Source organism: Malaclemys terrapin, chromosome 3 (genome assembly GCF_027887155.1).
Source record: "Malaclemys terrapin pileata isolate rMalTer1 chromosome 3, rMalTer1.hap1, whole genome shotgun sequence".
Lineage (NCBI taxonomy): Eukaryota > Metazoa > Chordata > Testudines > Emydidae > Malaclemys > Malaclemys terrapin.
Window position 1 is genome coordinate 204,078,981 of NC_071507.1, and position 13,520 is coordinate 204,092,500.

Sequence of the window (13,520 nt, forward strand, 5' to 3'; positions counted from 1 at the left end):
TGATTGGAACTAGCCATGAGGGTTGGGATGAATGGGTAACCTGGGAATAAGTCTCAACGTTCCTTAGATTTATCCAGGAAGAGGGGTCTGTTATTGTCTATATTGGTAAAGCATGTGTGTGTGTAAGGACAAGATGTAATATTGTATTAATTAATGGACATTGGGTCCACCTATGGTGCCTTACGTTAATCGCGGTTTCTATAATGTAACCACCATTGTTAGTTGTGATGTTAAGTTTTCTGTGCCTATATGGACTGTACAACATTTCAATGCCGATCCTGAGCTCCACAAGGAGGTTTCCCCCATGTCACTGGGAATGGGTCTCATTGCCATTAAGGTAAAACACAGGCCATCACTCTTGGTGGGAGACTTTGCTTGGGTGGAGCCCCAGAGCAACAGGTTTTTTAAATTTCATGCTTCACCCCATTGTGGTGATTATCGGTTTCCAAATTATACTAGCAATTGGTCTGGTTCTGCTGGTTTGTTGGATACAAGAACTGATGCGGCGGCTGCAATGGATGGAGGATCAGACCCGGTACCACAGAGGAAGGATGTGATGGGGATACTCGCTCAGCACAAGCACCCCATCAACGGGGGGACTTGATACCAGACACCTCTGTGTTCTTGGGGAATCAGGGTGCAGTATCCAGCCTGACTCATGAAAGACCCCTGCCCCCCCATCCTCTGCATAAGCCAAAACATATCAGAGGACAAAACTTGCAGAGAGCAGTGAAGGGCGTTGGGAGACACACCTAGACCCCTCCTGACAAGGGTGACAAGATTAAGACATCTCCATTGCATACAGAATGGAGAGCAGAGACAACTCCCCTAGCCGCCTCTGCATGGAAGATGGGACAGGAAGACATCTCAGTTTACGTACAGAATGGAGAACAGAGAACCACACTGAGTTCTAGGACCAGAAAAAGCAGGGAAGCACTCCATCCTGGGCATCTCTGCTCCAGATGCTAATGAACCTATGTCTACACACACCCAGCTCAGCAATTATCAGACCAATTCTAGTAATGAATCCTTAATTGATATCCAAATACTGAAGCAGCCTAGTTGCATTGTGAGCTCCCTGGAAGAAAACACCACCCATAGCCAAGAGGGATCAGCTCCTATTGTCTAGTCTAAAGAAAACCCTTGAGTCATCAGCTTACCTATAAACAAATCTAGTGTTCTCCCTTCAACCATTGTATTTTCTCTACAAAAATCCCTACTCACCCTCTAGTCAGGGTTCTGATGCTTAGATCCAAACTATGCATCAGTTCCACTGGAACTCCATCTTCTCCTGATTGATCGTGCTGGGGGCTCTGCCTGTCTCCAGCATTCAGGACCCTCAGCTACCACCATCATCTGGGAACCCTGACCAGTTCAAGCCTCATGGAGTGGGTGAGATCCCCCCTCTTTCTCTCTCTCGGTTTTCCTTTCTACCTTAGGTATTAACCTTTAATAATGTATGGTTATGTTGGTTTAGCCCTCCTTGTGTAGTTATCACTATTATTCAATAAATAACTTTTATGGTTAAGTTGAAAGAAGAACAGGAGTACTTGTGGCACCTTAGAGACTAACAAATTTATTAGAGCATAAGCTTTCGTGGACTACAGCCCACTTCTTCGGATGCATATAGAATGGAACATATATTGAGGAGATATATATACACACATACAGAGAGCATAAACAGGTGGGAGTTGTCTTACCAACTCTGAGAGGCCAATTAATTAAGAGAAAAAAAACTTTTGAAGTGATAATCAAGCTAGCCCAGTACAGACAGTTTGATAATAAGTGTGAGAATACTTACAAGGGGAGATAGAGTCAATGTTTGTAATGGCTCAGCCATTCCCAGTCCTTATTCAAACCGGAGTTGATTGTGTCTAGTTTGCATATCAATTCTAGCTCAGCAGTCTCTCTTTGGAGTCTGTTTTTGAAGTTTTTCTGTTGTAATATAGCCACCCGCAGGTCTGTCACTGAATGACCAGACATGTTAAAGTGTTCTCCCAGTGGTTTTTGAGTATTTTGATTCCTGATGTCAGATTTGTGTCCATTAATTCTTTTGCGTAGAGACTGTCCGGTTTGGCCAATGTACATGTGTGACAATGCGGTTCTGGTGGAACCCAACTGAGAGTGCCAACTCAGGACAAATTGCTCAGACAGGGCAGTTACAGCCCAAGGCTGGGGTTTTTCCACCTCCAAGGCAAACCAAACCAGCCAGACTAGGAGGACTTCGGTCTCACCCCCTGGCTAACCGCAAGTCTCACAAACAATCTCCTTAGACACCCCAGTTTCCCAGTATTACCACCAGTGCCACTCGTTATGGGGACAAATGGTTATGAAAACCAATACCCCAGTAAAAGAAAAAGGTTCTCCTGATCCCAAAGGACCAAGCCCCAGACCCAGGTCAATATACAAATCAGATCTTATCCACAAATCACGCTGTTGCCAATCCTTTAGAATCTAGAATCTAAAGGTTTATTCATAAAAGGAAAAAGAGATGAGAGTTAGAATTGGTTAAATGGAATCAATTACATACAGTAATGGCAAAGTTCTTGGTTCAGGCTTGCAGCAGCGATGGAATAAACTGCAGGTTCAAATCAAGTCTCTGGAACATCCCCCGCTGGGATGGGTCCTCAGTCCTTTGTTCAAAGCTTCAGCTTGTAGCAAAGTCCCTCCAGAGGTAAGAAGCAGGATTGAAGACAAGATGGAGATGAGGCATCAGCCTTATATAGTCTTTTCCAGGTGTAAGAACACCTTTGTTCTTACCGTGGAAAATTACAGCAAAATGGAGTCTGGAGTCACATGGGCCAGTCCCTGCATACTTTGCTAAGTTACAAGGCGTATCTGCCTTCTCTCAATGGGCCCATTGTATAGCTGATGGTCCTTTAATGGGCCATCAAGCAGGTTAGGCAGAGCTAACACCATGTTGTCTGGGATGTCACCCAGCAGCATAGCCTAAGTTTGAAATACAGACAGTATAGAGCCAATATTCCTAACTTCAACTACAAAATTGATACATACATATAGACAGCATAATTATAACCAGTAAACCATAGCCTTGTCTTAGACACCCCATTTGACCCCCTTTACACAAGATCTGGGTGCCACTACAGGACCTTGGTTGCAACAATGATCTATATGGTCCCAGAGTATATCAATAACGTCACAACATGGCAGAGGGGCATTGCTGGCACATGATGGTATATATCACATTGGTAGATGTGCAGGTGAACGAGCCCCTGATGGTATGGCTGATGTGATTAGGTCCTATGATGATGTCACTTGAATAGATATGTGGACAGAGTTGGCATCGGGGTTTGTTACAAGGATAGGTTCCTGGGTTAGTGGTTTTGTTCAGTGATGTGTGGTTGCTGGTGAGTATTTGCTTTAGGTTGGGGGGTTGTCTGTAAGCGAGGACAGGTCTGTCTCCCAAGATCTGTGAGAGTAAAGGATCATCTTTCAGGATAGGTTGTAGATCTCTGATGATGCGCTGGAGAGGTTTTAGTTGGGGGCTGAAGGTGACAGCTAGTGGTGCTCTGTTATTTTCTTTGTTGGGCCTGTCTTGTAGGAGGTGACTTCTGGGTACTCGTCTGGCTCTGTCAATCTGTTTTTTCACTTCAGCAGGTGGGTATTGTAGTTTTAAGAATGCTTGATAGAGATCTTGTAGGTGCTTGTCTCTATCCGAGGGATTGGAGCAAATGCGGATATATCTTAGAGCTTGGCTGTAGACAATGGATCGTGTGGTGTGTCCTGGATGGAACCTGTCTGGTCATTCAGTGACAGACCTGCGGGTGGCTATATTACAACAGAAAAACTTCAAAAACAGACTCCAAAGAGAGACTGCTGAGCTAGAATTGATATGCAAACTAGACACAATCAACTCCGGTTTGAATAAGGACTGGGAATGGCTGAGCCATTACAAACATTGACTCTATCTCCCCTTGTAAGTATTCTCACACTTATTATCAAACTGTCTGTACTGGGCTAGCTTGATTATCACTTCAAAAGTTTTTTTTCTCTTAATTAATTGGCCTCTCAGAGTTGGTAAGACAACTCCCACCTGTTTATGCTCTCTGTATGTGTGTATATATATCTCCTCAATATATGTTCCATTCTATATGCATCCGAAGAAGTGGGCTGTAGTCCACGAAAGCTTATGCTCTAATAAATTTGTTAGTCTCTAAGGTGCCACAAGTACTCCTGTTCTTCTTTTTGCGGATACAGACTAACACGGCTGTTACTCTGAAACCTATGGTTAAGTTGGTTGCTTCTTTCTCTCTTGCTGAACTTTACTCTTTTGTATTTTTAGCTTCCCCCATTCACTCTACAGCAACGCTTCTTTTACCTATGCTAAAGATCCCTGCAGCGCCCAAAATATTGTGGGGTTGCTCATCAAGTAGTTTATTGCCAGTACAATTGTGTTGTGAGATTGGGGATAGGGACGTGCTGAATCTGGGACGCATAAGGGTAACAGCTTGAAAGTGCTGTTTGACCCAGTCCATGGAGCCCAGGGGCATATAAGGAGAGACAGCTTGAAAGTGCTGCTTCCTCCAGCCCAGTGAGTCCAGAGACATATAAGGGGTCAGCTTGACAGTGCTGATGGACCCGGTCTGCTCAGACTTGCTTTGTTAATGTATGTGTGGGTGGGTGGGTGTTTATCTGATTCTGGGGCTGCAGTAACCCAGCCCTAGGGAACCTAGGTCCTGCAGGATACCTTCATTGGGAGGGGACTTGCAGAAGGGAGAAGTAGAGCTCCATATGAAAACACAAGTGACACAAGCAGTACATTGATAGGATTACAGAATCCCCTTCCCCAGAAGAGTAACCCGAATAAATGAGCATACCCCAAAGTAATGGGAACATCTGGTAACACTATCTTCTCCATATTTCTACGGTGCAGTGCTGAATTTGTGACATCGCGATTGCTTCTACAGCAACAGACTGTGAATTTCATGTTTCAGAGTAGCAGCCGTGTTAGTCTGTATCCGCAAAAAGAAGAACAGGAGTACTTGTGGCACCTTAGAGACTAACAAATTTATTAGAGCATAAGCTTTCGTGGACTACTGCCCATCCGAAGAAGTGGGCTGTAGTTCACGAAAGCTTATGCTCTAATTTTGTTAGTCTCTAAGGTGCCACAAGTACTCCTGTTCTTTTTGTGAATTTCATGATGACTTCACTGCAGAATTAAGCAGAAAGAGGAGCGAAGCTGAAAACCAGAAAGAGTTTATAATAGTTAAAAGGGGTGATGCTGCAGTCCTTGGGCTCAACATTTCAGAGGTGTTTAATAGTTTGATGCTTCCTGTGGCATTATATTGTAATAGGACCACATAAAAATAGAGGATAGAGCTTAACAATAAAAATATAACTGAGTTTTCAGTGTTGAGTACCCCTGTTTAGCCTGGCGATTGGCAGCATTCAGAAAATGTAGTTGCAGAATTTTGATAATTCCCTTTGCAGGGTGATTAATATTTTCTTTTCACGTTTTTTAATTAAAATGCTGAAAACCAGGTACAAGTGGGAGGGGAGTTTTAAACACAGAAGCTAATATTCTGTGTTTACTTCCAGTTTGTGGGGATGTTAACATTGTCTGGTAATAAGTTTTAAAGGACAGTCCACTGAAGGCATTCAGAAGCTCCATCCTTTAAAGTGTAACAGTTCTATTTTAGGCAGTGGTAGTCTCCAGTGAATTCTATTTCCTTCCTTCCTTGCTTTTCCTGCCAAACCAATGGTGTAACTTTTAGTGTGTAACATCATTCCTACAGGTCAACATCGCGCAATAAATTTATTTTTTATAGAACTCTTTTTATGTGATGTATGACAAGCCACTAAAGAGAGAGAGAGAGAGAAATTAGTACATTTCTATTGTCGGAATCTAAGATTCTCAGCAGGCAGAAGGGGTAAGCTAATGTGCAAAGATGGAGGAAAGTAAAAGAAAAGGAAACTGAAATTTAAGAGCAGTCATGGTAAAACTAAAAGGTAATTATCATTGCACATGGGTTTTGTTACCCCAAATCTCTGTGTAGAATAATAAGGAGGTGACATATACAACAGGTTCGACTCCTACCAGCATCTATCAACTGGGAGAATTAGAAATCTGTGTGCCTCCCACCCCTGTTGCATTGACCTAAAGGATAGAAAGAATCCAACCTTAAACAGAAAGAAGATTTATTAAGGGATAGATACAACTGGGGGAAGATTCACTATGGGGAACACTACAAATACGACTACCCACAAATAGATTCCAATAAGGGAACATAAGGCCCAGGCCCTTAAACTCTCCCTTGGCTAAACTAATAAATGCCCCAAAATAATAACGGTCTCTCTTCTAACTGCAGATGGAGGACACGGGCAACGGATGATCCCTCTGGGGATCTCTGGAACATCGGAGGATCTACTGCCGAAGCAGGAGATCAACAGATCTGCGCTGACAACGAGCCTTAGATGCTCTCTGTGGTGCGCCTTTCTGAGGCCCACTCTGACAGGCCCTGCCCCGAACCGGTTCCAGCCAGTTCTCAGTCCCTCAAGTTCTGCCTGGAAACAGAGTTTTGGCGGGAAAATGCCATGAAGAAGGGTATCAAGATGGAGTTCAAACCCTCCCTAACATATGCGCCATCTTGAATTTCTAATCTCCATTTTGAATTGCAGCAACATTCCTAACAGAATATAATCATGTACCAAAAACACCTTACAAGCAAGTTTAAAAGCATACCTCTGTTATTTTCATTGCTATCTTTTGAGTAGGTGGAGTTTTAAGTATCATTTTGGAGTGTTTTAAATAATTTTCTTTTAATAAAGACTGACTTGTTTGTATAGGAAGGAGCAAAGATTTCAATGTTTTGATTCCTTTATTCAAGCACAGTAGAGGATTTTATAATTTCTTGAGATTAAAGGATTCTTTCTTTTAGTAAGTAAATATATCCGGAAAAAGAAATGCTGTATATGAAGATCTGTAGTTTCACTCCATTCACCTATCTGCACTGAGTTATTAAATGTATTTTGTTCATTACAGATGTTTATTATGTGAGTAACCAGTCTAGAAATTGGAACCTTGTCAGTATTAGTGAATTAAGATAGTGAAACAAAGCATTTTAACACTAAGATAAAAGCTGCATCATTATCAGATAACTAGAATAAAAATTAAAATAGCATTTAAAATCAAGTATTGTTGTGAAGGGGAAATTTCTCTTTTTCAAAATACTGCAAGCAGTCTGTCTGAGACTTATAAGTGACAAATGCAAGTCTAAAGGAGAAATTGGTGTCTGAATATTGAGATGTGCGAGCCACGAGTTGTTCAATACAAATTCATGATGGCTTTATGTGTGAAAATGTAGACAAACTTCAAATCATTGAGCAACACGGGACGGGTGCACCTGAACAAATTTGCTTCAGTCTGCTTGCTCCAGACGATATCGATCCACACACCCACCAATGATACAACCTTCAGTTAACAGCAGCAGTTGCCTCTTCCTCTTCAAAACACCACAGGCCCAGTGGAACTGACCTGGTTCTGTGGTGCAGAATAGCAGGATTTGGGTAGCCCACACACGGTCATGGACCCCAGCACTGGAAGGGATTTTCCCTAGATCTCCCCATGCAATGGTATTTAGGAGGATGAAAAATGATTGGGCCATGGGATGGCCAGATGCTGGGGGCATAGACCTGTTGCTACATGGGTTCAGCAGTCACTGATCTCTGTGGAGCTGGACTGCAGAAGTGACAAGAGCTACTGCAAACTCGGGATTATCATAGTGGGCTTGGATTTCTTCCCGCAGCCCCCGAGAAACACTTTGTGCCCAAGCTGACTATTACTCTGCTGTGGGATGGCAAAGGATTTAACCCGTCAGGCAGAAATTTCACAATGGGCTGCACTTTTAAATAACCATTAACAACATGACAAAAATATTTTTCAAACCATGCTCTTTTTGGCTAATTTGAGTTTCAGTTCACGTTGTTTCTGTCCTAGCTTATCTTTTCCATATTTCTACAGTGCAGTGCTGAATTTGTGACATCAGGATTGCTTCTACAGCAACAGACTCTGAATTTCATGATGACTTCACTGCAGAATTAAGCAGAAAGAGGAGCGAGGCTGAAAACCAGAAAGAGTTTATAAAAGTTAAAAGGGGTGATGCTGCAGTCCTTGGGCACCCCAAACTCCCAGTGACTTTCAAGGATGGAGCCTAGATCATTTAAAACGGTAGAAACTGGGGATTTAGCAAGTTTCAGGCAAAGGACTGTAAAAGGATTGCTTGCTTGTGTAGAAAATGTTCTCGCTTTCACATTTGCCCTGGTATGAAAGTTCCTCTGAATCAAGACATTTTATTAAAACTAAAGAAAGATCTGCATGAGCAAATTTTGTCTTGCATTGCTTTAAAATAGTTTGTGTATTATGACACTTCAGATGTAATTGGTAGTATGATTAAGTTGCTCATCTAGCCCACTGTTCAGATAGGAAGATGAAATGCTTCATTAAAAGTTATTGTATACAGTAGTTAAATCTGGCACAAATTAGACCAGCACTTATATAACTGACTGCTGATCTATTTGGGGGTGGGGGACGGGATATGAAGTATATGTAGACAAAGGACAGACTTTACCAGGAATGAACGACATGAGATTCAGGACATTCCTGTGTGTAAAACTGGGAGTATTCCTTGCTGTCATAGTTTTGTAAAACATCTTCTTATGATCACACTGTTAAATTCAGCTCCATGTTATGTTCATTTCCTATCTTTCCTGCTATTAATCAAATGATTGGTTTCAGTTAAAAGTTAATCAGGCTTCATACTGGAAATATGCATTGAAAGAATGTGCTGCAAAAGAGGGAATACTCCGATTCCATATGGTTTCAAGACAAAGATATTTAACAGTTTTAGCAGTGTTCAGAAGGTTCAAGGTCCTTAAGCAAACAAAACAAACTCACAAAGCCCTCTATTTTTGTTTCTTGGCACTTAACTTTTGGAGAACTCTGGCTTTTTTTAGTATTGTTGGGAGTTAACGGGTGTCAAAAGCTCCAGACAGACAAATCCTTCTCAGAATTTGGTGATCTGAAATGTGCTCCTGCTGTTAAAAGAATTGTCAAAATTCTGGCCCCTTTAGCTTGTATTCACTGAATGCCTCGATTGCCAGACTAACAAGGGCACTCAGCACACAAATACTGAAAATCTCATTTCTGATTTTTGTTAGTTTCCAAGACATGTAGCCCGGATAATTGACTCCAGCTCTTACATGATGGTTTAGCCAGTTGGAGGCATTACATTATTCAAGGATCTCCCTGCAACATGGAGCCAGTCTATAGGAAACCAAATAAGTATCATTTTTTTACTCTATTTGCGTAGTTTGGCAATGACTAGGGTGTTGTCAGATGCTACCGGCGTGGTGCTCTGCTTTCTCCTATGTTGATATCACTCGACTGCGCGCGTCTGTTTCCTCTGTGTGCTGCCCAACTTTGCGCAAATAGCTGACACAGCAGACCCAAAGAGAACCCCCAATGACCACAGAGTCTAGTAAGATGCAAAGTCACGTCGACCAGGTTTATTGCGACCTCGGACACAGTTGCAGTTCCCCATAGATTACTTAGTCTACCGGGCATACTACGAGAAAGTGCGTCTTGGCAATGGACCCGGCTCAGTCAGTGGTGGGACTTTCCACTGCCCCCTCGGCCGGACAAAGACACCACCCCAGGGATACATTCTTATACACAGGTACAAAGAAGTTACACATCACTTCTGACGTATTGAGGTGCAACCCCACCACGCAGCAAGGTACAACCCTTCTACGTAGTAAGGTGCCACCTCTCACCTTGTACATGTTGGTTCGATCAAAACAACTCTATCCATCATTTTACCCTTTTGCCCCTGTCATTGGGATGGGTCGGCCTGTTTCATGTTATCTGTGGAATGTTCCCGTATAGCATGTCTTGGTACCAAGTTTATACTTTAACTTTGCTAGGTGAATATATATTTATGCAACATCAGCCCCTTCCTTGCCAGCTTCTGTGAGCAGGGCCTGCCTCTGGCTCACAGCTTAACTTTGCTTTATGTTAGCGAAGTCTTGACCATTACTCTAGTTCAGGCCTCAGGCCTCATGCTGGGCCTTTATCGGGGCCTTCGCTTACTACATGGGGTAGTCTGGGCATGGGTTAGAGGCCCTGCAGGGAACTCCACCCCCCTGCAGAAGGGAGGGAGCATACCAGGGCTGAAGGGTTAACAGATGCTGGACGGGGTTAGTTCCTGGGACCCAGCCAGTGCTGGTGAGGCTGACTGCGGGGCCTATGACAAAGATCCCTGTTGGGAGGAAAGAGGGTTGGTTTGGGAAAAGCAGGCTGTTCACCTGTGATGATAAAGAACTTTTATCTGCTCATTTGGGAGACCAGAGAGAGACAAAGGGTGCTCACGGCTTGCCTCCCAGTTACCTGATCCCTTGATGGTTTGCAGCCAGGAGGATACCTTGGTGCCAAGGACGTGGGAGGTAGGCTCTCCCACTGCTGGCGAGGGCCGGGTGCACTGTGGCGAAACAACAAAGGAAAAGAAGCAGTGAGAGGCAAAAGGGCATCCTTTAAAAAGGGGAAGTTAAATCCTAGAGAGGAAAATAGAAAGGAGCATAAACTCTGGCAAATGAAGTGTAAAAATATAATTAGGAAGGTCAAAAAAGAATTTGAAGAACAGCTGGCCAAAGACTCAAAAGTAATAGCAAAAAAAATTTTAAGTACATCAGAAGCGGGAAGGCTGCTAAACCATCAGTGGGGCCAACTGGATGATCGAGATGCGAAAGGAGCACTCAAGGACGATAAGGTCATTGCGGAGAAACTAAATGAATTCTTTGCATTGGTCTTCATGACTGAGGGTGTGAGGGAGATTCCCTCACATCCTCAGTAAGCCATTCTTTTTAGGTGACAGATCTGAGGAACTGACCCAGATGATACAAAACTACTCAAGATAGTTAAGTCCCAGACAGACTGTGAGGAGCTACAAAAGGATCTCTCGAAACTGCATGACTGGGCAAGAAAATAGCAGATGAAATTCAATGTTGATAAATGCAAAGTAATGCACAGTGGAAAACATAATCCCAACTATATCTAGAAACTGATGGGGTCTAAATTAGCTGTTACACTAAAGAAAGATCTTGGTGTCATTGTGGATAGTTCTCTGAAAACATCCACTCAATGTGCAGCGGCAGTCAAAAAAGCAAACAGAATGTTGGGCATCATTAAGAAAGGGATAAATAATAAGACAGAAAATATCATATTGCCTCTATAGAAATCCATGGTACACCTACAGCTTGAATGCTGCGTGCAGATGTGGTCGCCCCATCTCAAAAAAGATACAGAGGATTTGGAAAAGGTTCAGAAAAGGGCAACAAAAATGATTAGAGGTATGGAATGGCTTCCGTATGAGGAGAGATTCATAAAACGGGGACTTTTCAGTTTGGAAAAGAGACGACTTGTGTGGAGAAAGTAAATAAGGAAGTGTTATTTACTCCTCATAACACAAGAACTAGGGGTCACCAAATGAAATAAATTGGCAGCAGGTTTAAAGCAAACAAAAGGAAGTATTTTTCACACAATGTACAGTCAAACTGTGGAACTCCTTGCCAGAGGATGTTGTGAAGGCCAAGACTATAATAGGGTTCAAAAAAAGAACTAGATAAATTCATGGAGGATAGGTCCATCAGTGGCTATTAGCCAGGATGGACAGGGATGGTGTCCCTAGCCTCTGTTTGCCAGAAGCTGCGAATGGGCAACTGGGGATGGATCTCTTGATGATTCCCTGTTCTGTTCATTCCCTCTGGGGCACCTGGCATTGGCCACTGTCTGAGGACAGGATACTGGGCTAGATGGACCTTTGGTCTGACCCAGTCTGGCCATTTTGATGAGTTGCTGGGTTAGGGGAAGTTTGCAGTTGTGCAGCAACTGGTGATTATGGTGCCGCCACCACCAGAGCAGGAGTGGGCTGAACAGAGGTTTCATGAGTAGATGCCGTGGCCAAGAGGGCAATGCACGTTTTGGTTCAGAGACAGCAGCTGCCTTGCTGACCCCACTAAGGAGCTCCACAAACTCCCTGGAGCATCGGCTGTGCCATTGAAGGCTTGTGCTGCAGCGCTCAGGTGCTCTGCACTCACGTGAACGCAGTTCCCCCGTACCCTGGTGAGCACCAGTTGTGGCGAGCGGGGCAGAGAGGAAGCTGAGTGCCAGCTCACCAGCGTGCGGAGAGTCACTCAGGGCAGCATGGACCAGTGCCCCGACGCCTTGGAATCTGTGACTCCCCCTCCTGCTGGACTCGCAGACGGAGGGGCTGCAGAAGGGCCTGTCCAGGAACTCGGAGGAGCAGAAGGAGCGGATCAGGGCCCGGAGCCTCTGCATCGCAGCCTGGCTGGAGGCCAAGCGCCCTTTGCCATGGACCCTAGCAAGTCTGTAGGGGCAGGAAGTGAAGAGGGAGCAGGAGCCATGCAGCTCTCTCTGCTCCCACTGCTCCGCTTCACTTTGCACATGCGTGCACACAGGCCATGCTGGGACGCGGTGCCTTAGGAAGTTGGGATCCTGATGAGAAAGCGGGATGTTGCTGGAGAGGCTGAGAGAAGGGGTGCGTTGAGGAGCAGGCGGATGTCAGGTGGGAGGGAGCGGAGCAAGAGGAGGGGCTGGGTGATGTGGGGAGGAGGGAGCCGGGACTGGGTCGGGAGAGGGCGAGAGTTAACTGGGACTTGGTTGGGCCACTGGCTGACGTGCGGTTCTGGGGAGGCCAGACGGAGGGGGCTGGAGCCTGCTGGAGAGAACAGACGTGAACCTCGCCTGGGGACTCTGAATACAGCCTGAACCTCACGACAAACCAGGTAGGGGCCAGTGTAAGGACACCTCACAGGGCTTCTGGGTAGACGTAAAATAGCAGGTGGTCCAGGTAGACACCAGAAAAACGATGAGGCTGGAAGCAGGATGGAGAGGGGTTGATTGTGAGCAGCGATGCTGGGCGGGCACTGGGCAGGGCAGCGACGTGGAACCTGGACCCCTAGGGCAGGTGCAGGGCGGCTGGTGCCCAGAGCAGGGGTAGAGGGAAGGGCAGGGAGCTGCAGCGGGGGGTGGGGGGTAGGACAGGGAGCCTGGGGCTGTGCAGGGAGCCTATGGGCGGGGGGGGGCAGGGCAGGGCAGGACCCTGGACCCCTAGGGCAGGTGCAGGGCGGCTGGTGCCCAGAGCAGGGGTAGAGGGAAGGGCAGGGAGCTGCAGCGGGGGGTGGGGGGTAGGACAGGGAGTCTGGGGCTGTGCAGGGAGCCTATGGGCGGGGTGGGGGCAGGGCAGGACCCTGGACCCCTAGGGCAGGTGCAGGGAGGCTGGTGCCCAGAGCAGGGGTAGAGGGAAGGGCAGGGAGCTGCAGCGGGGGGTGGGGGGTAGGACAGGGAGCCTGGGGCTGTGCAGGGAGCCTATGGGCGGGGGGGGGCAGGGCAGGGCAGGACCCTGGACCCCTAGGGCAGGTGCAGGGCGGCTGGTGCCCAGAGCAGGGGTAGAGGGAAGGGCAGGGAGCTGCAGCGGGGGGTGGGG

At 45.7% G+C, this 13,520-nt stretch overlaps 1 protein-coding gene across 1 annotated transcript in view; it reads left to right on the top strand.

Annotated features, from left to right (window-relative positions):
• DRC1 (dynein regulatory complex subunit 1) overlaps positions 1-13,520 on the top strand; it is a 59,866-nt gene that overhangs the window by 28,304 nt on the left and 18,042 nt on the right. Inside the window, exon 2 of the mRNA XM_054022913.1 lies at positions 12,276-12,395. Coding sequence (XP_053878888.1) covers positions 12,276-12,395 — 120 coding nt within the window. The remainder of the gene's footprint in view (positions 1-12,275; positions 12,396-13,520) is intronic.